The sequence below is a fragment of the Coregonus lavaretus genome (assembly GCF_964263955.1).
Source record: "Coregonus lavaretus genome assembly, chromosome: 8".
Taxonomy (NCBI): Eukaryota; Metazoa; Chordata; class Actinopteri; order Salmoniformes; family Salmonidae; genus Coregonus; species Coregonus lavaretus.
This window is the reverse complement of record NC_139995.1, coordinates 49726366-49750013: the sequence shown is the minus strand read 5'-3', so window position 1 is coordinate 49750013 and position 23648 is coordinate 49726366. Positions and strand designations below refer to the sequence as shown.

Genomic DNA, 23648 nt, shown 5'->3' with positions numbered 1-23648 from the left:
TGCTTTACAATATGATATACAGCAGGTTGTTTTGAACACTGGAATGGGTGATAGGACATTACTATTGTATCCATGACGCCCCTGCTTTTAATTTCTCTGTATAGTCGCCTAAATAGTTAATAATAATGGATTGGATTTAAGCGCTTTACATTGTATGGGTGAACTCAACTAATCCACACAGCCAACATGTTCTACCCACTTCAGTGTCCTTATCACACAAGGCTCTTGTATGGACAAGGGAATGAGATGATTGAAAGCATAGGAGTTGGTTCGACTGTATACATGTACAATAGAACATCTGAGCCAAACAAATACACATTCTAAATATATAAATCGTGTATCTCCAGCCCGATGAAATCAATAGCTACTACTGAATACGAGTTACATTTCTTTAAACTAGCTTTGTTCATTTTTCTCTCCCTCCATATGGCTTATATTAGAGAGCAGCTGTATATTTAGTGTGTAGAACATCCTCATTCTCCCAAATGACAAACCAAAGAGGCCAAACGTCCATCGATGACAACCTTTTAGTCAATGCGTCAATCAATTCGATTTTGAGATTAGGCCACCAGCGCATTGCCAAACACTCACTCATCTCCACCTAAACATAGATTATATAGATCCATCTATATATACTTAGAAAAAATATAAACGCAACATGTAAAGTGTTGGTCCCATGTTTTATGAGCCAAATAAAAGATCCCAGAAATGTTCCATACGCAGAAAAAGCTTATTTCTCTCAAATGCTGAGGAGTATTTCTGTCTGTAATAAAACCATTTTGTGGGGAAAAACTCATTCTGATTGGCTGGGCCTGGCTCGCCAGTGGGGCTTGTATTCCAAGTGGGTGGGCCTATGCCCTCCCAGGCCCACCCATGGCTGCACCCCTGCCTAGTCATATGAAATCCATAGATAAGGGCCTAATTTATTTATTTCAATTGACTGATTTCCTTCTATGAACTGTAACTCAGTAAAATCTTTGAAATTGTTGCATGTTGCATGCGTCTATATTTTTGTTCAGTAGAAAGTTGAGAAAGCATAGTGTTTCAGAGAGAGAAAGTGAGAATAAGTCGTAAAACACGGTCATCAATATCATGTTGTTTGCATATATAATCCAAGAATTTCCTTACTAAGAGTTAGTAGTAGTAATATCTACACTCAACGGCCAGTTTATTAGGTACACCACCTAGTTCATGAAAATGGATCGCTCCTACAGACAGTGGTCACATGGCCGTGGCTTGCTATATAAAGCTGGCAGACAGGCATCGACTCATTCAGTTACTGTTCGATTGAATGTTAGAACGGACAAACCAAGTGACCTAAGCGACTTTTAGTGTGGTATGATCGACGGTGCCAGGCATACCGGATCCAGTATCTCATAAACGGCCACCCTCCTGGGCTTTTCACGCATGACAGTGTCTAGGGTTTACCGAGAATGGTGTGACAAACAAAACATCCAGTCCTCGGCAGTCCCGTGGGCGAAAACAGCTCGTTGATGAGAGAGGTCGAAGGAGAATGGCAAGAATCGTGCAAGCTAACAGGCGGGCCACAAACAGACAAATAACGGCGCAGTACAACAGTGGTGTGCAGAACGGCATCTCGGAATGCACAACTCGTCGATCCTTGTCACGGATGGGCTATTGCAGCAGACGACCACACCAGGTTCCACTTCTATCAGCTAAAAACAAGAAGAAGCAGCTCCAGTGGGCACGTGATCACCAAAACTGGACAAGAGGAGAGGAAAAACATTGCTAGGAACATGACAGCGAGTTCAGTTTACTTGATTGGCCTGCGCAGTCCCCGGACCTCAACCCAATAGAGTATCTTTGGGATGAGCTAGAACGGGCTGTAAGCGCAGCATGAATGTACCGCCGTCCAATCTGCAGCAACTGCGTGATGCCATCGCGTCAGCATGGACCAACATCCCTGTGGAATGTTTCCGACAACTTGTAGAATGCCCCAAAGAATTCAGACTATTCTGGAGGCAAAGGGGGGGTCCGACCCAGTACTAGATGGGTGTACCTAATAAACTGGCCATTGAGTGTATGTAGCCCTATGTACAGCTGCGGTTACTGTATCGATACGTAGTATTTACAGGATGCAGCCACTGGAGGGCTGCGCAGCATACAACGTCAAACCGGAGGACTCGGACAGAAAACGGTCCATCCGCGTCCTCAAGTCATTCTTTTCAAATAATTCCACATTCCAGTCGGAAATTAAATGGGTGATATCTGTGGTGAGATTAAGAACAAGCAGCTTTGAAACACTCAACCTACTAAAAACTGTAGTCTACATTTGAGGAAAAAAAGGAACAATTCATGGAATTGTTTTAAGATCCTGTCCCAGATTACTCACATGGTTTGTGGCTATATAATACAAAAAGACGTGGACAGTAGAGTAACCGGCCTAACTATGCATTTCCAATCAGATTTTGGCATTGTAGCCCTTTGAAAACGGTGATAGAACTTAAACATAGACATACATTAATAGATACACTTGAGTACAGGTGGTCTAGCAGTGTTCGGGATACATAGAAGGTGTAGCTACATTTATTTACAGCTCTCATAATTCTTCCCCTGCCCCCTCTCCAAGAAACAAAGAAACTTACCAACCAGAGCTCTGGCTTGGTTTGATTGACAGCTTGTTTTAGTGGCTAAACAACCACAGCCCCTGCACACTACTCCACAACCAAACTACTTCCAGGTTACAAACAATATTATGTATGCTGTATAGTGTATACATTTCCTTCATCAATTCCTAGTTAGCGATGATAGCACAAATGGTGAATAGTGTGAGCATAGAAGGCGTCACGTGGCTATGCTCGTAGAAGACCGGAAGCTTTGAGAGCATCGACAATGGGCGCGTTCGACATTGCAGCCGACTCCAAAAGAAGTCGTGACTGACTGATCTACAAATCACCTTGCGTCATAAATAACTACTCAATATTATTTGTAGATCAGTCAGTCAGTCACAATTTACCCATGTCACATCACTGTTTTGATGCTCTCGAACACGGCCAATACCTTTGGCAGAGGTGAAGGGCGTGTGTTTTGTGGAGCATACACACACACACACACACACACACTTGCCCTTGAGGAAAGCGATTGAGCAGAATAACTAGAGATGAGAGAAACACATGGAAATGCTTTGCTGGCACTGTTCTCACTCCAGCGACGCTCTGGTATCTATTAGCTATCCTGGATTGAAATGGCGTCATGCGTTTTTTTTAAGGTTCTATGCTGTGTATTTGTGAATAGAAAGGTATTTGTGAATACAAAGACAAAATAAAATCCGAGGTAGCTCCAACGTAATGGCTGACTGTATTAGTGAGTGAGTAGGCTTGTGTGACTGTGTGTGATCATACACTGCCATGCATAAAAGCAGCACTTTCATGACACGCACAAAAAGCACACGGTGTACTGTATATACCGGTATACAAGTTGTAATGCTGTTTGTCAATATACTGTCCCTTAAATACGAAGTTAAGCATACATGTCAAATGTAGGCAGAATTACCATGTATGGTTCTGAAGTCAATTCTGCTGTTTGTATCATTCACTCCCCACCACTTGCATGTTCCAGTCAACAGCTCCTCAGGTACCCAGTCACAGGTCTCTGCGTCTGACCTACCCAAGCTATTCACACACATACACACTCACACACACACACACACACACACACACACACTTCCATAACCCCCCCACCAACACCCTTTCTTCCATCCATCCATCCACCCCTCAACACACACATACCATCGCTCTCCCTCAATCTCTCCTCACAAACTAACACTCACACCATCCATAACACGTCTAACCACGTTCCTATAGCTCCCACCTCATATCCTCCTCCCACCCCTCCTATGACCTTTCGTCCAACTCTCCACCTCCATGAAAGGTCAAAGATCACCAAAAAGAGTTAATTTAGGAGACCTCGCTGCCGAACACCTCTAGCACCAGCGGGGTGAGTTGCATGCTGTGCTCTGGCTGGAAGGACAGCGAGCGGTACTGCTTGGAGTGCTCCTCGTTCAGGCTGCGCAGGTCCGCCAGCTTCTGGATCATCCTAGCGTACACCAGGCAGCTGCCCGGGTGGTGCAGCCGGATGTAGGCCTGCAGCGTCTCCGACAGACGGTCCTGCAGTGCCTCGATGCGCCCGTGGTCCTGCACGCCAGGACGGTCTGCAGGGAGAGGAAGGGAAGGAGGGAGACACGGATGTTAAAACTTTAAAGCGCTACCTCATTCATTATCTCCAGCACCATACCAGTGTATATTATGTGAATGGAGGGAGGACATAGGAGGTAAGACTTTAAAAGGGACACTTCACCACTTTTGAACCTCATATTCATCACCTCCAGCACCATACCAGACAGTGTCTACATTTGAAGGGAGGGAGTAGACATGGCGGGTAACTTCTTTAAAGAGGCTATACATAACCTTTGCCTCTGAGGGGTGTTCGAGCTAAACGAGGTCCCCTAAATGGACAGAAATAATGGATGGCACACCTCCCCATATCCATGAGCAAAAGTGAATGTTATCCTAACATACGCCTAAAACTAAGCATATGTGTGGTTTCATGACAATCAATCAATTAGGCTACAATCAATTAGGCTAAAATTATGTAATGCACAAAAACAGGCATGCCACACTTGCATGTATATTTTAGCCAATGGTAAATGGGAATTATATGTCATGTGCAAACACAGGCATGCATGTATATGCACACGTTATCATCAACCCCACTGACGAAAATGGACAAGATACACACGTGCGTAAGCAGCCCCTGAGACTGGAGTGTGTTAACTTCAGCACAGACACACATTTTAACAGTCCACCACAAGAGAACTGATCCTCACAAAAACTAGCAGACTCACATAAACAATTCATGACACACACACACACAGTGTCAGTATGTACCTGGGGAGAGGAGGCAGATGGCCATGAGTAGCACATGTTCCTCCTCATGGAGGTTGAGTTTCTTAAGGCCCACCTGGAATTTGACCAGGGGCTCCAGCAGCTCCAGAGTGTGGCCCGCTGCAGGAGGCAACACAAATACACGTCGATCAGATCAGATTGCAATCACAATATCTCTTTATATACTTGCCTAAACCTAAGGATGTGTGGTTTCACGAGATAAGACATGTATTAATATTATACCATGAACTGTATATCATGTGTGTGATATCATATTTCTATGTAATTTATATGAACAGTGATTGTCATCAGCTAACAGTGATTGTCATCAGCTAACAGTGATTGTCATCTCAGAGTAGGATCCAGGATCAGCTCTCTTATTTGGGAAACGCTGCACTAGATGCTTTGTGAGAGAGTCTAGGTCAGGAGTGACATTCTTTGGTTGATCTGTAAAAATACCCTGAGCTTGTTTGAAACGCAAATGAAAGCCTCGAGGGTCTGTGGATTGGTCCGACTGGCTCTGCTGCTCGAGTGTGTTAGCGTGGCAGCACGTGAGTACGTACTCCTAGTTGGAAAATGTGTATCTGTGTGTGTTGTGTGGACGTACCTGTATGTGTTTGTTATCCTTTTTCACCTTCAGCAACATCGATTGTTGGAAAGGGTGTGTGTGTTAGCGTGCCTCAGTCTTACCTTTAGTGACGTCGTTGACGCAGTACTTGAAGTCGGGGCCACCACAGCTCCAGGACATATCCTCCAGGTTGAAGGACTGGTTTGAGCGCAGCATGATCACCTCAATGGCGCTTGACTTGAGCAGGGCGATCTGGTCCTCAGCCGTCAGCTCCCTGGGAGGATTACAACCAGGGGTGTATTCATTAGTGTATACCGTTGAAAAAAAAAAAAAAAAAGTGTTTCTCATTGGACAAGTTCAGGTAGTCCCCTCCCTGTTTCAGTCCGTTTCTTCCGTTTGGTACTTAATGAACGTGACCCAGAAAGATGGCCTCTGTGAAAAGAAAGACATTCCGTTTGACAGTGGCCATAAACAGTGGGCTTACGGTCGGCTTATGGTCAGACAAGGGTTTAAAGGGAAGAATGGGGTTGTAGATTTTTTTATTTAGGAGACTGGGCAAAACAAGTGACCTAAGTGACTTTGAGCGTGGTATGATCGTAGGTGCCAAGCGCCGGTTCCAGTCTCTCAAAAACGTCCAGCCTCCTGGGACTTTCACACACGACGGTGTCTAGGGTTTACCGAGAATGGCGCGACAAACAAAAAAACATCCAGTTAGCTCACAGGCGGGCCACAAACAGGCAAATAACAGCGCAGTACAACAGTGGTGTGCAGAACGGCATCTCGGAACGCACAACTCGTCGGTCCTTGTCAGGGATGGGCTATTGCAGCAGACGACCACACCGGGTTCCACTCCTATCAGCTAAAAACAAGAAGAAGTGGCTCCAGTGGGCACATGATCACCAATACTGGACAATTGAGGAGTGGAAAAACATTGCATGGTCCAACGAATCCCGGTTCCTGTGGCGTCATGCTGATGGTAGAGTCAGGATTTGGCGCAAGCAGCAAGAGTCCATGGCCCCATCCTGCCTGGTGTCAATGGTACAGGCTGGTGGTGGTGGTGTAATGGTGTGGGGAATGCCTTGTAGAATCCATGCCCCAGAGAATTCAGGCTGTTCTGGAGGCAAAGGGGGGTCCAACCTGGTACTAGATGGGTGTACCTAATAAACTGACTACTGAGTGTATGTCCATTAGTTTGAGAGTTTGTTGTGCAATCGAGAGAAATAGTTGTCTGGGCTTTGTAAGGCACTGTATCTCACACACACACAAAATTATGCACACACGGACACACACACACACTTTGGGTGGTTTGGGAGATTAGAGATCAGATCATAAGTGGGTAAACATTCCAGAGTTAATCCAGTAGCGTCCATCCTCATCATCCCAAAAGAGAGGAGAGAAGGGAATGATGATGGTCTGGAAAGACAGGCCATAGCTCGTATGGGCGTGCCCTATCCCTGACCTCTGTGACACTGAGCGATGGCCCCCGTCGGCAAACTCGACAAGAGTTAACACTGTTCAACAACAGAGCCCTTACGTCGTGGGGTGAAAGAAAACAATCAAAGAAGTTTCCCAAGAAACTCATGACATTCAGCACAGCAAGAGTTACGAGTTTCCCAAGAAACTCTGTCATATCCCCCACGGCAGGAGTTACCTGTCATATCGGTTACGGCTGATGCGGTGTGTTCAGTGGCCTTCAAGGGTTATAAAGAGATATTATAACCCTTGAAGGGATAAATAAAGTTGTATTGATGACATTTAATTGAAACATGTTGTATTACTTCAGGGTAAACGTACTTCTTTACTGACATACGACGATGACCTTTGACCTAGTCAACAAATCACATATTCTGTGTGATGTTAAAGGCACGAGCTGTAATTGCGACAGCCTGCCTCTGACACTTGGGACTGGAAAAACATAACCACTCAAATGCATAAACGTAGCTATGGATGCAAGGACTAGTTGTAAACATATTTTGAAGCTATACATTGTTTGTTTACAAACACTTAAAGACAAAAACAATTAAGTAATACAACCTTAGAATCAGTTGTAATAAGGCATTCATTATGTACATTATATTCTGCGAGAAGCAATGGCTATATAATGGCTATATAATTGTGCAGCACTGACAAGCCTCAATGCTCTTCTTTGGTCAGAAGACTTACGTGAACATTACTAACAATGCCTGACCGTATCCTCGACCTCACTTTGCCACTTTACTCTGTCAAACATCAATGTGTATGACAGATATTCTCTGCTGATGATGGCGCCGGAGAAGATGGCTGCCGTTTTACAGCCCTCTAACCAATTGTACTATTATGTGTGTTATTTGTAATTTATTTTGTACATAATGTTTCTGCCATCGTCTCTTATAACCAAAAAGAGCTTCTGGATATCAGGACAGCGATTACTCACCTCGTATTGGACAAATATTTTTTCTTCAACGAGTCGGACGCGAAGGATATCCTACAGACACCGGACGACGCCCAAATCCCCGTCATTCGCAGGAGAAAGAGACAGAGATATCGTGGACGTAGGTCGGGGTGCCTTGTATGGATCCGACGGCGAGCAAGTAAACTGCCTCTTCCATCAATCCTATTAGCCAATGTTCAATCATTTGAAAATAAATTAGATGACCTGCGATTATGGTTATCCTACCAACGGGACATTAAAAACTGTAATATCTTATGTTTCACCGAGTCGTGGCTGCACGACGAAATGGACAACATACAGCTAGCGGGCTATACGCTACATCGGCAGGATAGAACGGCTGGCTCCGGTAAGACAAGGGGTGGCGGTCTGTGTATATTTGTAAACAACAGCTGGTGCACAAAATCAAATACTAAGGAAGTCTCAAGGTTTTGCTCGCCTGAGGTAGAGTATCTTATGATAAGCTGTAGACCACACTATTTACCAAGAGAGTTTTCATCTATATTTTTCATAGCTGTCTATTTACCACCACAAACCAATGCTGGCATTAAGATTGCACTGAATGAGTTGTACAAGGCCATAAATCAACAGGAAAACGCTCATCCAGATGCAGCGCTCCTAGTGGCCGGGGACTTTAATGCAGGGAAACTTAAATCCATTCTACCTAATTTCTACCAGCATGTTAAATGTGCAACCAGAGGAAAAAAAACTCTAGACCACCTTTACTCCACACACAGAGACGCATACAAAGCTCTCCCTCGCCCTCCATTTGGCAAATCTGACCATAACTCTATCCTCCTGATACCTGCTTATAAGCAAAAACTAAAGCAGGAAGCACCAGTGACTCGGTTAATAAAAAATTGGTCAGATGACGCAGATGCTAAGCTACAGGACTGTTTTTCTAGCACAGACTGGAACATGTTCCGGGATTTTTCAGATAGCATTGAGGAGTACACCACATCAGTCACTGGCTTCATCAATAAGTGCATCGATGACGTCGTCCCCACAGTGACCGTACGTACATACCCCAATGAGAAGCTATGAATTACAGGCAACATCGGCAATGAGCTAAAGGGTAGAGCTGCCGCTTTCAAGGAGTGGGACTCTAACCCGGACGCTTATAAGAAATCCCGCTATGCCCTCCGACGAACCATCAAACAGGCAAAGAGTCAATACAGGACTAAGATTGAATCGTACTACACCGGCTCTGACGCTCGTCGGATGTGGCAGGGCTTGAAAACTATTACAGAATACAAAGGGAAGCACAGCCGCGAGCTACCCAGTGACACAAGCCTACCAGACGAGCTAAACCACTTCTATGCTCGCTTCGAGGCAAGCAACACTGAAGCATGCATGAGAACACCAGCTGTTCCGGATGACTATGTGATCACGCTCTCCGTAGCCGATGTAAGTAAGACTTTTAAGCAGGTGAACATTCACAAGGCCGCAGGGCCAGACGGATTACCAGGACGTGTACTCCGAGCATATGCTGACCAACTGGCAAGTGTCTTCACTGATATTTTCAACATGTCCCTGACTGAGTCTGTAATACCAACATGTTTCAAGCAGACCACCATAGACCCCGTGCCCAAGGACACTAAGATAACCTGCCTAAATGACTACCGACCCGTAGCACTGACGTCTGTAGCCATGAAGTGCTTTGAAAGGCTGGTCATGGCTCACATCAACACCATTATCCCAGAAACCCTAGACCCACTCCAATTTGCATACCGCAATTTGCATACCGCAACATTCTAAGTCTAATAAATACATTTCATATATGCTATCGGAAAAGTATCCTTTGGTTGTGTTTATGAAGGTCTTGGGTAACATTAGAATACGAAAATAAATGTATTTCAAAGAACACACTAGCATTTTCATTAGTTTATGTTACTGTAGTCAATCTGCTGCCGCATGCTCACGTGTGGAGTGCAAAGGTTATTCTTCGAAAAAGTGATATTTTGAAAGTTATTTGGTAAAGGTATGTGTTTTGGAGACCTCAGAATCTGCTCTGTCTGAAACTATATAAAAATCAAAACATCGTACCTGCATGTGACTCTGTAGGATGATTTGAAAAAGTCACTTTTTGGAGCTCAGGGAAAAAAATGACATGTCCTCCTTAATCAGCTTATAACACAAATTATATTTGTGATATCAAAATTCTAACAGCATACCTCTGCTAAAAAGACTTATTTAGGAAAAGTCAAGAACGGAGGGGGGCATGACTTAAGGAATTGCTGAGATATTTCAATTTGAACATGCAAATGCAGTCAAAATGACTACCTCGGCACTTCTAGTGTTAAACGAGTAAACCCACAAATAAGGCCTTGTTTATATTCGTGACGAATAGAGTTGATGAATCCATTATTGGAAATCCTGTAATTCAGGGAAACTGTTCATACACGCACAAACACACACACATGCAGGCACAACCACACACTCAGAAATATTGCACTATGACATTTTTGGTATTTAAATGTGGTGTACGGAATAGACACCGGCTGGAATGCGGTTTTAACCAATCAGCATTCAGGATTAGACCCACCCGTTGTATAATCAGGAATATTGCACTATGACATTTTTGTTATTTAAATGTGGTGTACGGAATAGACACCGGCTGGAATGCGGTTTTAACCAATCAGCATTCAGGATTAGACCCACCTGTTGTATAATCAGGAATATTGCACTATGACATTTTTGGAATTTAAATGTGGTGTACATTTAGAGTTCAACACATTTAAAAAAGCACATACTGTAAGAAAACACACATCCTTTACCCCCTCACCCCAACCACCCATTACCCCACACACACCCACCTGAAGCCGGGGATCATCTTAGCGAAACCAATGACCTTCTGGATGCTGTAGCTGACCAGGTCGGCCAGGTGGGGCAACATGGACAGCTTGGAGCTGTCGTCGTCGTTAGAGTCCGGGCTGCTACCCTGGTCCTGGTACATCATCAGCAGGTTACTGAAGTTCATCAGCTTAGTGTCCACAGACTCTATATGGAGGGACGGAGGGAGAGAGGATTGAAAGAGAGAGTTAGAAACTCATAGGAGAAAAACAACATTCCCGTCAGATTGTTATCCATCGATTCTATAGAAAAAGGGGAAGGGGAGTGAAAACACAGAGAGAGAAGGCTAGGGCGTGAAAACACAGAGAGAGAGAAGGCTAGGGCGTGAAAACACAGAGAGAGAGAAGGCTAGGGAGTGAAAACACAGAAAGAGAAGGCTAGGGAGTGTAAACACAGAAAGAGAAGGCTAGGGAAAGAAAAAAACGGAGAGAGAAGGCTAGGGAGTGAAAACACAGGGAGGGAAGGCTAGGGAGTGGAAACACAGAGAGAGAAAAGACTAGGGAGTGAAAACACAGGGAGGGAAGGCTAGGGAGTGAAAACAGAGAGAGAAGGCAAGGGAGTGAAAACACAGAGAGAGAAGGCTATGGAGTAAAAACACAGACAGAGAGAAGGCTGGGGAGCGAAAACACAGAGAGAGAGAAGGCTGAGGAGTGAAAACAGAGAGAGAGAAGGCTGGGGAGTGAAAACACAGAGAGAGAGAGAAGGCTAGGGAGTGAAAACAGAGAGAGAAGGCAAGGGAGTGAAAACAGAGAGAAGGCTAGGGAGTAAAAACACAGACAGAGAGAAGGCTAGGGAGTGAAAACACAGAGAGAAGGCTAGGGAATGAAAACAGAGAGAGAAGGCTAGGGAGTGAAAACACAGAGAGAGAAGACTAGGGAGCGGAAACACAGAAAGAGAGAAGACTAGGGAGTGAAAACACAGAGAGAGAGAAGGCTGGGGAGTGAAAACACAGGGAGGGAAGGCAAGGGAGTGAAAACAGAGAGAGAAGGCAAGGGAGTGAAAACAGAGAGAGAAGGCTAGGGAGTAAAAACACAGACAGAGAGAAGGCTGGAGAGCGAAAACACAGAGAGAGAGAAGGCTGGGGAGTGAAAACCCAGAGAGAGAGAAGGCTGGGGAGTGAAAACCCAGAGAGAGAGAAGGCTACGGAGTGAAAACACAGAGAGAGAGAAGGATAGGGAGTGAAAACACAGAGAGAGAGAGAAGGCTGGGGAGTGAAAACACAGAGTGAGAGAAGAATAGGGAGTGAAAACACAGAGAAGTAAGGTTAGGAAGTGAAAACACAGAGTGAGAGAAGGGAAGGGGGTGAAAACACATAGAGAGAAGGCAAGGGAGAGAAAACTGAGAGAGAAGGCTATGGAGTGAAAACACAGAGAGAGAGAAGGATAGGGAGTGAAAACACAGAGAGAGAGAAGGCTAGGGAATTAAAACACAGAGAGAAAAGGCTAGTGAGTGAAAGCACAGAGAGGGAGAAGGCTGGGGAGTGAAAACACAGCGAGAGAAGGTTATGGAATGAAAACACAGAGAGAGAGAGAAGGCTATGGAGTGAAAACACAGAGAGAGAGAAGACTAGGAAGTGAAAAAACAGAGAGAGAGAAGGCTACGGAGTGAAAACAGAGAGAGAGAAGGATAGGGAGTGAAAACACAGAGAGAGAGATGGATAGGGAATTAAAACACAGAGAGGGAAGGCTAGGGATTGAAAGCACAGTGAGGGAAGGCTGGGGAGTGAAAACACAGAGAGAGAAGGCTATGGAGTGAAAACACAGAGAGAGAGAAGGCTGGGGAGTGAAAACACAGAGAGAGAAGGCTATGGAGTGAAAACACAGAGAGAGAGAAGGCTAGGGAGTGAAAACACAGAGAGAGAGAAGGATAGGGAGTGAAAACACAGAGAGAGAGATGGATAGGGAATTAAAACACAGAGAGGGAAGGCTGGGGAGTGAAAACTCAGAGAGAGAAGGCTATGGAGTGAAAACAGAGAGAGAGAGAAGGCTGGGGAGTGAAAACACAGAGAGGGAAGGTTAGGGAGTGAAAGCACAGAGAGAAGGCTATGGAGTGAAAACACAGAGAGAGAGAAGGATAGGGAATTAAAACACAGAGAGGGAAGGCTAGGGAGTGAAAGCACAGTGAGGGAAGGCTGGGGAGTGAAAACACAGAGGGAGAAGGCTATGGAGTGAAAACACACACAGAGAGAGAAGGCTACGGAGTGAAAACACAGAGAGAGAGAAGGATAGGGAGTGAAAACACAGAGAGGGAAGGCTAGGGAGTAAAAGCACAGTGAGGGAAGGATGGGGAGTGAAAACACAGAGGGAGAAGGCTATGGAGTGAAAACACACAGAGAGAGAGAAGGCTACGGAGTGAAAACACAGAGAGAGAGAAGGATAGGGAGTGAAAACACAGAGAGAGAGAAGGCTAGGGAATTAAAACACAGAGAGAGAAGGCTATGGAGTGAAAACACAGAGAGGGAAGGTTAGGGAGTGAAAACACAGAGAAGGAAGGCTAGGGAGTGAAAGCACAGTGAGGGAGAAGGCTGGGGAGTGAAAACACAGAGAGAGAGAGAGAAGGCTAGGGAGTGAAAACAGAGAGAGAGAAGGATAGGGAGTGAAAACACAGAGAGAGAGAAGGCTAGGGAATTAAAACACAGAGAGAGAAGGGAAGGGGGTGAAAATACATAGAGAGAAGGCAAGGGAGAGAAAACTGAGAGAGAAGGCTATGGAATGAAAACACAGAGACAGAGAAGGCTAGGGAGTGAAAACACAGAGAGAGAGAGAGAGAGAAGGCTACGGAGTGAAAACATAGAGATAGAAGGCTATGGAGTGAAAACACGGAGAGAGAGAAGGGAAAGGAGTGAAATACATAGAGAGAGAAGGCTAGGGATTGAAAACACAGAGTGAGAGAAGGCTAGGGAGTGAAAACACAGAGAGGGAAGGTTAGGGAGTGAAAACACGGAGCGAGAGAAGGGAAGGGGATGAAAATGCATAGAGAGAGAAGGCTATGGAGTGAAAACAGAGAGAGAAGGCTATGGAGTGAAAACACAGTGAGAGAGAAGGCTAGGGAATTAAAACACAGAGAGAGAAGGCTAGGAAGTGAAAGCACAGAGAGGGAGAAGGCTGGGGAGTGAAAACACAGAGAACGAAGGCTATGGAGTGAAAACACAGAGAGAGAAGGCCAGGGAGTAAAAACACGGAGAGGGAAGGCTAGGGAGTGAAAGCACAGTGAGGGAGAAGGCTGGGGAGTGAAAACACACAGAGAGAAGGCTATGGACTGAAAACAAACAGAGAGATGGATAGGGAGTGAAAACACAGAGAGAGAGAACGACAGGGAATTAAAACACAGAGTGAGAGAAGGGAAGGGGGCGAAAATACATAGAGAGAAGGCAAGGGAGAGAAAACCGAGAGAGAAGGCTGGGGAGTGAAAACACAGAGAGGGAAGGTTAGGGAGTGAAAACACAGAGATGGAAGGCTAGGGAGTGAAAGCACAGTGAGGGAGAAGGCTGGGGAGTGAAAACACAGAGAGAGAAGGCTATGGAGTGAAAGCACAGAGAGGGAGAAGGCTGGGGAGAGAAAACACAGAGAGAGAGAAGGCCAGGGAGTGAAAACAAAGAGGGAGAAGGCTGGGGAGTGAAAACAGAGAGAGGGAAGAATAGGGAGTGAAAACACAGAGAAGGAAGGCTAGGGAGTGAAAGCACAGTGAGGGAGAAGGCTGGGGAGTGAAAACACAGAGAGAGAAGGCTATGGAGTGAAAACACAGAGAGAGAGAAGGCTGGGGAGTGAAAACACCGAGAGGGAAGGATAGGGAGTGAAAGCACAGAGAGGGAGAAGGCTGGGGAGAGAAAACACAGAGAGAGAGAAGGCCAGGGAGTGAAAACAAAGAGGGAGAAGGCTGGGGAGTGAAAACAGAGAGAGGGAAGAATAGGGAGTGAAAACACAGAGAAGGAAGGCTAGGGAGTGAAAGCACAGTGAGGGAGAAGGCTGGGGAGTGAAAACACAGAGAGAGAGAGAGAAGGCTAGGGAGTGAAAACAGAGAGAGAGAAGGATAGGGAGTGAAAACACAGAGAGAGAGAAGGCAAGGGAGAGAAAACTGAGAGAGAAGGCTATGGAATGAAAACACAGAGACAGAGAAGGCTAGGGAGTGAAAACACAGAGAGAGAGAGAGAGAGAGAAGGCTACGGAGTGAAAACATAGAGATAGAAGGCTATGGAGTGAAAACACGGAGAGAGAGAAGGGAAAGGAGTGAAATACATAGAGAGAGAAGGCTAGGGATTGAAAACACAGAGTGAGAGAAGGCTAGGGAGTGAAAACACAGAGAGGGAAGGTTAGGGAGTGAAAACACGGAGCGAGAGAAGGGAAGGGGATGAAAACACAGAGTGAGAGAAGGCTAGGGAGTGAAAACACAGAGAGGGAAGGTTAGGGAGTGAAAACACGGAGCGAGAGAAGGGAAGGGGATGAAAATGCATAGAGAGAGAAGGCTATGGAGTGAAAACAGAGAGAGAAGGCTATGGAGTGAAAACACAGTGAGAGAGAAGGCTAGGGAATTAAAACACAGAGAGAGAAGGCTAGGAAGTGAAAGCACAGAGAGGGAGAAGGCTGGGGAGTGAAAACACAGAGAACGAAGGCTATGGAGTGAAAACACAGAGAGAGAAGGCCAGGGAGTAAAAACACGGAGAGGGAAGGCTAGGGAGTGAAAGCACAGTGAGGGAGAAGGCTGGGGAGTGAAAACACACAGAGAGAAGGCTATGGACTGAAAACAAACAGAGAGATGGATAGGGAGTGAAAACACAGAGAGAGAGAACGACAGGGAATTAAAACACAGAGTGAGAGAAGGGAAGGGGGCGAAAATACATAGAGAGAAGGCAAGGGAGAGAAAACCGAGAGAGAAGGCTGGGGAGTGAAAACACAGAGAGGGAAGGTTAGGGAGTGAAAACACAGAGATGGAAGGCTAGGGAGTGAAAGCACAGTGAGGGAGAAGGCTGGGGAGTGAAAACACAGAGAGAGAAGGCTATGGAGTGAAAGCACAGAGAGGGAGAAGGCTGGGGAGAGAAAACACAGAGAGAGAGAAGGCCAGGGAGTGAAAACAAAGAGGGAGAAGGCTGGGGAGTGAAAACAGAGAGAGGGAAGAATAGGGAGTGAAAACACAGAGAAGGAAGGCTAGGGAGTGAAAGCACAGTGAGGGAGAAGGCTGGGGAGTGAAAACACAGAGAGAGAAGGCTATGGAGTGAAAACACAGAGAGAGAGAAGGCTGGGGAGTGAAAACACCGAGAGGGAAGGATAGGGAGTGAAAGCACAGAGAGGGAGAAGGCTGGGGAGAGAAAACACAGAGAGAGAGAAGGCCAGGGAGTGAAAACAAAGAGGGAGAAGGCTGGGGAGTGAAAACAGAGAGAGGGAAGAATAGGGAGTGAAAACACAGAGAAGGAAGGCTAGGGAGTGAAAGCACAGTGAGGGAGAAGGCTGGGGAGTGAAAACACAGAGAGAGAGAGAGAAGGCTAGGGAGTGAAAACAGAGAGAGAGAAGGATAGGGAGTGAAAACACAGAGAGAGAGAAGGCAAGGGAGAGAAAACTGAGAGAGAAGGCTATGGAATGAAAACACAGAGACAGAGAAGGCTAGGGAGTGAAAACACAGAGAGAGAGAGAGAGAGAGAAGGCTACGGAGTGAAAACATAGAGATAGAAGGCTATGGAGTGAAAACACGGAGAGAGAGAAGGGAAAGGAGTGAAATACATAGAGAGAGAAGGCTAGGGATTGAAAACACAGAGTGAGAGAAGGCTAGGGAGTGAAAACACAGAGAGGGAAGGTTAGGGAGTGAAAACACGGAGCGAGAGAAGGGAAGGGGATGAAAATGCATAGAGAGAGAAGGCTATGGAGTGAAAACAAAGAGAGGGAAGGTTAGGGAGTGAAAACACGGAGCGAGAGAAGGGAAGGGGGTGAAAATACATAGAGAGAAGGCAAGGGAGAGAAAACTGAGAAAGAAGGCTATGGAATGAAAACACAGAGACAGAGAAGGCTAGGGAGTGAAAACACAGAGAGAGAGAGAAGGCTACGGAGTGAAAACACAGAGAGAGAGAAGGGAAAGGAGTGAAATACATAGAGAGAGAAGGCTAGGGATTGAAAACAGAGAGAGAAGGCTATGGAGTGAAAACACACAGCGAGAAGGCTAGGGAGTGAAAACACAGAGTGAGAGAAGGCTAGGGGGTGAAAACACAGAGAGGGAAGGTTAGGGAGTGAAAACACGGAGCGAGAGAAGGGAAGGGGGTGAAAATGCATAGAGAGAGAAGGCTATGGAGTGAAAACAGAGAGAGAAGGCTATGGAGTGAAAACACAGTGAGAGAAGGCTAGGGAGTGAAAGCACAGTGAGGGAGAAGGCTGGGGAGAGAAAACACAGAGAGAGAGAAGGCTGGGGAGTGAAAACACGGAGAGGGAAGGCTAGGGAGTGAAAGCACAGTGAGGGAGAAGGCTGGGGAGTGAAAACACAGAGAGAGAAAAGGGAAGGGGGTGAAAATACATAGAGAGAAGGCAAGGGAGAGAAAACCGAGAGAGAAGGCTTTGAAAAGAAAACACAGAGAGAGAGAAGGCTAGGGAGTGAAAACACAGAGAGGGAAGGTTAGGGAGTGAAAACACAGAGAGGGAAGGCTAGGGAGTGAAAGCACAGTGAGGGAGAAGGCTGGGGAGTGAAAACACAGAGAGAGAGAGAAGGCTAGGGAGTGAAAACAGAGAGAGAGAAGGATAGGGAGTGAAAACACAGAGAGAGAGAAGGCTAGGGAATTAAAACACAGAGAGAGAAGGGAAGGGGGTGAAAATACATAGAGAGAAGGCAAGGGAGAGAAAACTGAGAGAGAAGGCTATGGAATGAAAACACAGAGACAGAGAAGGCTAGGGAGTGAAAACACAGAGAGAGAGAGAGAGAAGGCTACGGAGTGAAAACATAGAGATAGAAGGCTATGGAGTGAAAACACGGAGAGAGAGAAGGGAAAGGAGTGAAATACATAGAGAAGGCTAGGGATTGAAAACACAGAGTGAGAGAAGGCTAGGGAGTGAAAACACAGAGAGGGAAGGTTAGGGAGTGAAAACACGGCGCGAGAGAAGGGAAGGGGATGAAAATGCATAGAGAGAGAAGGCTATGGAGTGAAAACAGAGAGAGGCTAGGGAGTGAAAGCACAGTGAGGGAGAAGGCTGGGGAGTGAAAACACAGAGAGAGAAGGCCAGGGAGTAAAAACACGGAGAGGGAAGGCTAGGGAGTGAAAGCACAGTGAGGGAGAAGGCTGGGGAGTGAAAACACACAGAGAGAAGGCTATGGACTGAAAACACACAGAGAGATGGATAGGGAGTGAAAAAACAGAGAGGGAGAACGATAGGGAATTAAAACACAGAGTGAGAGAAGGGAAGGGTGCAAAAATACATAGAGAGAAGGCAAGGGAGAGAAAACCGAGAGAGAAGGCTGGGGAGTGAAAACACAGAGAGGGAAGGTTAGGGAGTGAAAACACAGAGATGGAAGGCTAGGGAGTGAAAGCACAGTGAGGGAGAAGGCTGGGGAGTGAAAACACAGAGAGAGAAGGCTATGGAGTGAAAACACAGAGGGAGAAGGCTGGGGAGTGAAAACAGAGAGAGGGAAGAATAGGGAGTGAAAACACAGAGTGAGAGAAGGCTAGGGAGTGAAAACAAAGAGAGTGAAGGTTAGGGAGTGAAAACACGGAGAGGGAAGGGAAGGGGGTGAAAATACATAGAGAGAAGGCAAGGGAGAGAAAACTGAGAGAGAAGGCTATGGAATGAAAACACAGAGACAGAGAAGGCTAGGGAGTGAAAACACAGAGAGAGAGAGAGAAGACTACGGAGTGAAAACACAGAGAGAGAGAAGGGAAAGGAGTGAAATACATAGAGAGAGAAGGCTAGGGATTGAAAACAGAGAGAGAAGGCTATGGAGTGAAAACACACAGCGAGAAGGCTAGGGAGTGAAAACACAGAGAGGGAAGGTTAAGGAGTGAAAACACGGAGCGAGAGAAGGGAAGGGGGTGAAAATGCATAGAGAGAGAAGGCTATGGAGTGAAAACAGAGAGAGAAGGCTATGGAGTGAAAACACAGTGAGAGAAGGCTAGGGAGTGAAAGCACAGTGAGGGAGAAGGCTGGGGAGAGAAAACACAGAGAGAGAGAGAAGGATAGGATATTAAAACACAGAGAAGGAAGGCTAGGGAGTGAAAACACAGAGAGAGAGAAGGCTGGGGAGTGAAAACACAGAGAGGGAAGGCTAGGGAGTGAAAACACGGAGAGGGAAGGCTAGGGAGTGAAAGCACAGTGAGGGAAAAGGCTGGGGAGTGAAAACACAGAGAGAGAAAAGGGAAGGGGGTGAAAATACATAGAGAGAAGGCAAGGGAGAGAAACCCGAGAGAGAAGGCTATGAAAAGAAAACACAGAGAGAGAGAAGGCTAGGGAGAGAAAACACAGAGAGAGAGAGAAGGATAGGGAATTAAAACACAGAGAAGGAAGTCTAGGGAGTGAAAACACAGAGAGAGAGAAGGCTGGGGAGTGAAAACACAGAGAGGGAAGGCTAGGGAGTGAAAACACGGAGAGGGAAGGCTAGGGAGTGAAAGCACAGTGAGGGAAAAGGCTGGGGAGTGAAAACACAGAGAGAGAAAAGGGAAGGGGGTGAAAATACATAGAGAGAAGGCAAGGGAGAGAAACCCGAGAGAGAAGGTTATGAAAAGAAAACACAGAGAGAGAGAAGGCTAGGGAGTGAAAACACAGAGAGAGAGAGAGAAGGCTACGGAGTGAAAACACAGAGAGAGAGAAGGATAGGGAGTGAAAACACAGAGAGAGAAGGCTATGGAGTGAAAACACAGAGAGAGAGAGAGAAGGCTACGGAGTGAAAACACAGAGAGAGAGAAGGATAGGGAGTGAAAACACAGAGAGAGAAGGCTATGGAGTGAAAACACAGAGAGAGAAGGCTGGGGAGTGAAAACACAGAGAGGGAAGGCTAGGGAGTGAAAACACGGAGAGGGAAGGCTAGGGAGTGAAAGCACAGTGAGGGAGAAGGCTAGGGAGTGAAAGCACAGTGAGGGAGAAGGCTGGGGAGTGAAAACACAGAGAGAGAAGGATAGGGAGTGAAAACACAGAGAGAGAAGGCTATGGAGTGAAAACACAGAGAGAGAAGGCTGGGGAGTGAAAACACAGAGAGGGAAGGCTAGGGAGTGAAAACACAGAGTGAGAGAAGGCTGGGAGTGAAAACACAGAGAGGGAAGGTTAGGGAGTGAAAACACGGAGCGAGAGAAGGGAAGGGGGTGAAAATGCATAGAGAGAGAAGGCTATGGAGTGAAAACAGAGAGAGAAGGCTATGGAGTGAAAACACAGTGAGAGAAGGCTAGGGAGTGAAAGCACAGTGAGGGAGAAGGCTGGGGAGAGAAAACACAGAGAGAGAGAAGGATAGGGAATTAAAACACAGAGAAGGAAGGCTAGGGAGTGAAAACACGGACAGAGAGAAGGCTAGGGAATGAAAACACAGAGAGTGAAGGCTGTGGAGTGAAAACACAGAGAGAGAAGGCTAGGGAGTGAAAACACGGACAGAGAGAAGAATAGGGAGTGAAAACAGAGAGAGAAGGCTAGGGAGTGAAAACACGGAGAGAGAGAAGGGAAAGGAGTGAAAATACATAGAGAGAGAAGGCTAGGGGGTGAAAAAAGAGAGAGAAGGCTATGGAGAGAAAACAAACAGAGAGAAGGCTAGGAAGTGAAAACACGGAGCGAGAGAAGGGAAGGGGGTGAAAATACATAGAGAGAGAAGGCTATGGAGTGAAAACAGAGAGAGAATGCTATGGAGTGAAAACACAGTGAGACAAGGCTAGGGAGTGAAAACACAGAGAGAGAGAAGGCTAGGGAGTGAAAACACAGAGAGAGAGAAGGCTACGGAGTGAAAACACACACAGAGACAGAAGGCTAGGGAAATAAAACACAGAGAGAGAAGGCTAAGGAGTGAAAACACAGAGAGGGAAGGCTAGGGAATTAAATTACAGAGAGAGAAGGCTAAGGAGTGTGTTACGAACCCCGTGGCTTTAAACGTCTAGGGTGATGGACATGAGACCCGTAACATAATTCATGTAAATTATAAGTGTGGCATGGAACAGTGAGAACAAATATGACACAACAACCATGAACTACCGTCAAACACAAATGGTTTATTTCTGAACACACGGTAAAGGGTTGGGAAAAAGGGCTGAGCAGGACCCAAGAAATGAAACAATAGTGTAAAACACCCCTAAACTGATCTTGCCTGCCTCAAGAACCGCTAGGCTACTGCTACCATACAAAAATACAGGGGGTGGTCCGCTCAGGTCTAACTAGTGTTTATAGACAGTTCTTTCTACGGGAAATGTATGCCCAAGGGCAGCTAGCTCAAACTCCCCTTTTCCCAGAAACACACAATAGTTACCAAACAGAGTAAGCAGCAAATTAATGAGCTCTCTAAACACAGGACATCACAGTATCCATTACTCACATACCAAACAGTGGTCTAACAAAATTACCAATCATAGTAAACAGCAACTTAGTGAGTAACCAAAAACAGGACACCACAGTGTCCATACTCACATACAGAAATATTCTCTCTCTCTCTACAAACACAAGTGACTGGTTTTTATATAATGGGATGTGTGATTGAAAAAAACGAGTAACAGGTGGTGCAATGCACAGGAATGTTCACTGATTGGTCCAATCAGCAGACACCTCAACGACCACCAATCAGGAACATACAGGACACCTGTGATTAGGGCAGAATGAGAGAAACACACAAAAACACAGGATACCTGTATCCGTAACAGAGTGAAAACACAGAGAGAGAGAAGGCTAGGGAATTAAAACACAGAGAGAGAGAAGGCCAGGGAGTGAAAACACAGAGGGAGAAGGCTGGGGAGTGAAAACACAGAGAGAGAGAAGGCTAGGGAGTGAAAACACGGAGAGAAAGATACGGGTAGGGAGTGAAAACACAGAGAGAGAAGGCTAGGTAGTGAAAACACTGACAGAGAGAAGGCTAGGGAGTGAAAACAGAGAGAGAAGGCTAGGGAGTGAACACACGGAGAGAGAGGAAAGGAGTGAAAATACATAGAGATAGAAGGCTAGGGAGTGAAAACACAGAATGAGAGAACGCTAGGGAGTGAAAACACAGAGAGGGAAGGTTAGGGAGTGAAAACATGGAGCGAGAGAAAGGAAGGGGGTGAAAATACATAGAGAAAGAAGGCAAGGGAGAGAAAACAGAGAGAGAAGGCTATGGAGTGAAAACACAGAGAGAGAAGGCTTTGGGGGGTGAAAACACAGAGAGATGGCCAGGGAGTGTAAACAGAGAGAGGGAAGGCTAGGGAGTGAAAACACGGACAGAGAGAAGGCTAGGGAGTGAAAACAGAGAGAGAAGGCTAGGGAGTGAAAACACGGAGAGAGAGAAGGGAAAGGAGTGAAATACATAGAGAGAGAAGGCTAGGGGTGAAAAAAGAGAGATAAGGCTATGGAGTGAAAACACAGAGAGGGAAGGCTAGGGAGTTAAAGCACAGAGAGGGAGAAGGCTAGGGAGTGAAAGCACAGAGAGGGAGAAGGCTGGGAAGTGAAAACACAGAGAGAGAAGGCTAGGGAGTGAAAACACGGAGCGAGAGAAGGGAAGGGGGTGAAAATACATAGAGAGAGAAGGCTAGGGAGTGAAAACACAGAGATAGAAGGCTAGGGAGTGAAAACACGGACAGAGAGAAGGCTAGGGAATTAAAACACAGAGAGAAGGCTAGGGAGTGAAAACACAGAGAGGGAAGGTTAGGGAGTGAAAACACAGAGAGAGAGAAAGCTAGGGAGTGAAAACACAGAGAGAGAGAAGGCTACGGAGTGAAAACACACACAGAGAGAGAAGGCTAGGGAATTAAAACACAGAGAGAGAAGGATAAGGAGTGAAAACACAGAGAGGGAAGGCTAGGGAGTGAAAAAACGGAGAGAGAGGAGGGAAAGGAGTGAAATACATAGAGAGAGAAGGCTAGGGAGTGAAAACACAGAGAGGGAAGGTTAGGGAGTGAAAACACGGAGCAAGAGAAGGGAAGGGGGTGAAAATACATACAGAGAGAAGGCTATGGAGTGAAAACAGAGAGAGAAGGCTATGGAGTGAAAACACAGTGAGAGAAGGCTAGGGAGTGAAAACACAGAGAGAGAGAAGGCTACGGAGTAAAAACACAGAGAGAGAGAAGGCTAGGGAATTAAAACACAGAGAGAGAATGCTAAGGTGTGAAAACACAGAGAGAAGGCCAGGGAGTGAAAACAGAGAGAGGGAAGGCTAGGGAGTGAAAACACGGACAGAGAGAAGGCTAGGGAGTGAAAACAGAGAGAGAAGGCTAGGGAGTGAAAACACGGAGAGAGAGAAGGGAAAGGAATGAAATACATAGAGAGAGAAGGCTAGGGGGTGACAACACACAGAGAGAAGGCTAGGGAGTGAAAACACAGAGAGGGAAGGCTAGGGAGTGAAAAAACGGAGAGAGAGGAGGGAAAGGATTGAAATACATAGAGAGAGAAGGCTAGGGAGTGAAAACACGGAGCGAGAGAAGGGAAGGGGGTGAAAACACAGAGAGAGAGAAGGCTACGGAGTGAAAACACAGAGAGAGAGAAGGATAGGGAGTGAAAAGACGGACAGAGAGAAGGCTAGGGAATTAAAACACAGAGAGAAGGCTAGGAAGTGAAAACACAGAGAGGGAAGGTTAGGGAGTGAAAACACAGAGCAAGAGAAGGGAAGGGGGTGAAAATACATACAGAGAGAAGGCTATGGAGTGAAAAAAGAGAGAGAAAGCTATGGAGTGAAAACACAGTGAGAGAAGGCTAGGGAGTGAAAACACAGAGAGAGAGAAGGCTACGGAGTAAAAACAGAGAGAGGGAAGGCTAGGGAATTAAAACACAGAGAGAGAAGG

General features: G+C 46.1%; 1 protein-coding gene across 1 annotated transcript in view; it reads right to left on the bottom strand.

Annotated features, from left to right (window-relative positions):
• Window positions 1-23648, bottom strand: part of LOC311133507 (vitamin D3 receptor B-like) — a 120965-nt gene that overhangs the window by 4283 nt on the left and 93034 nt on the right. The window contains exons 7-10 of the mRNA XM_084167013.1: window positions 10717-10900; window positions 5595-5746; window positions 4908-5024; window positions 3927-4171 (exon numbers count right to left, since the gene is read on the bottom strand). Of these exons, the coding sequence (XP_084023139.1) occupies window positions 3927-4171; window positions 4908-5024; window positions 5595-5746; window positions 10717-10900 (698 nt within the window). The remainder of the gene's footprint in view (window positions 1-3926; window positions 4172-4907; window positions 5025-5594; window positions 5747-10716; window positions 10901-23648) is intronic.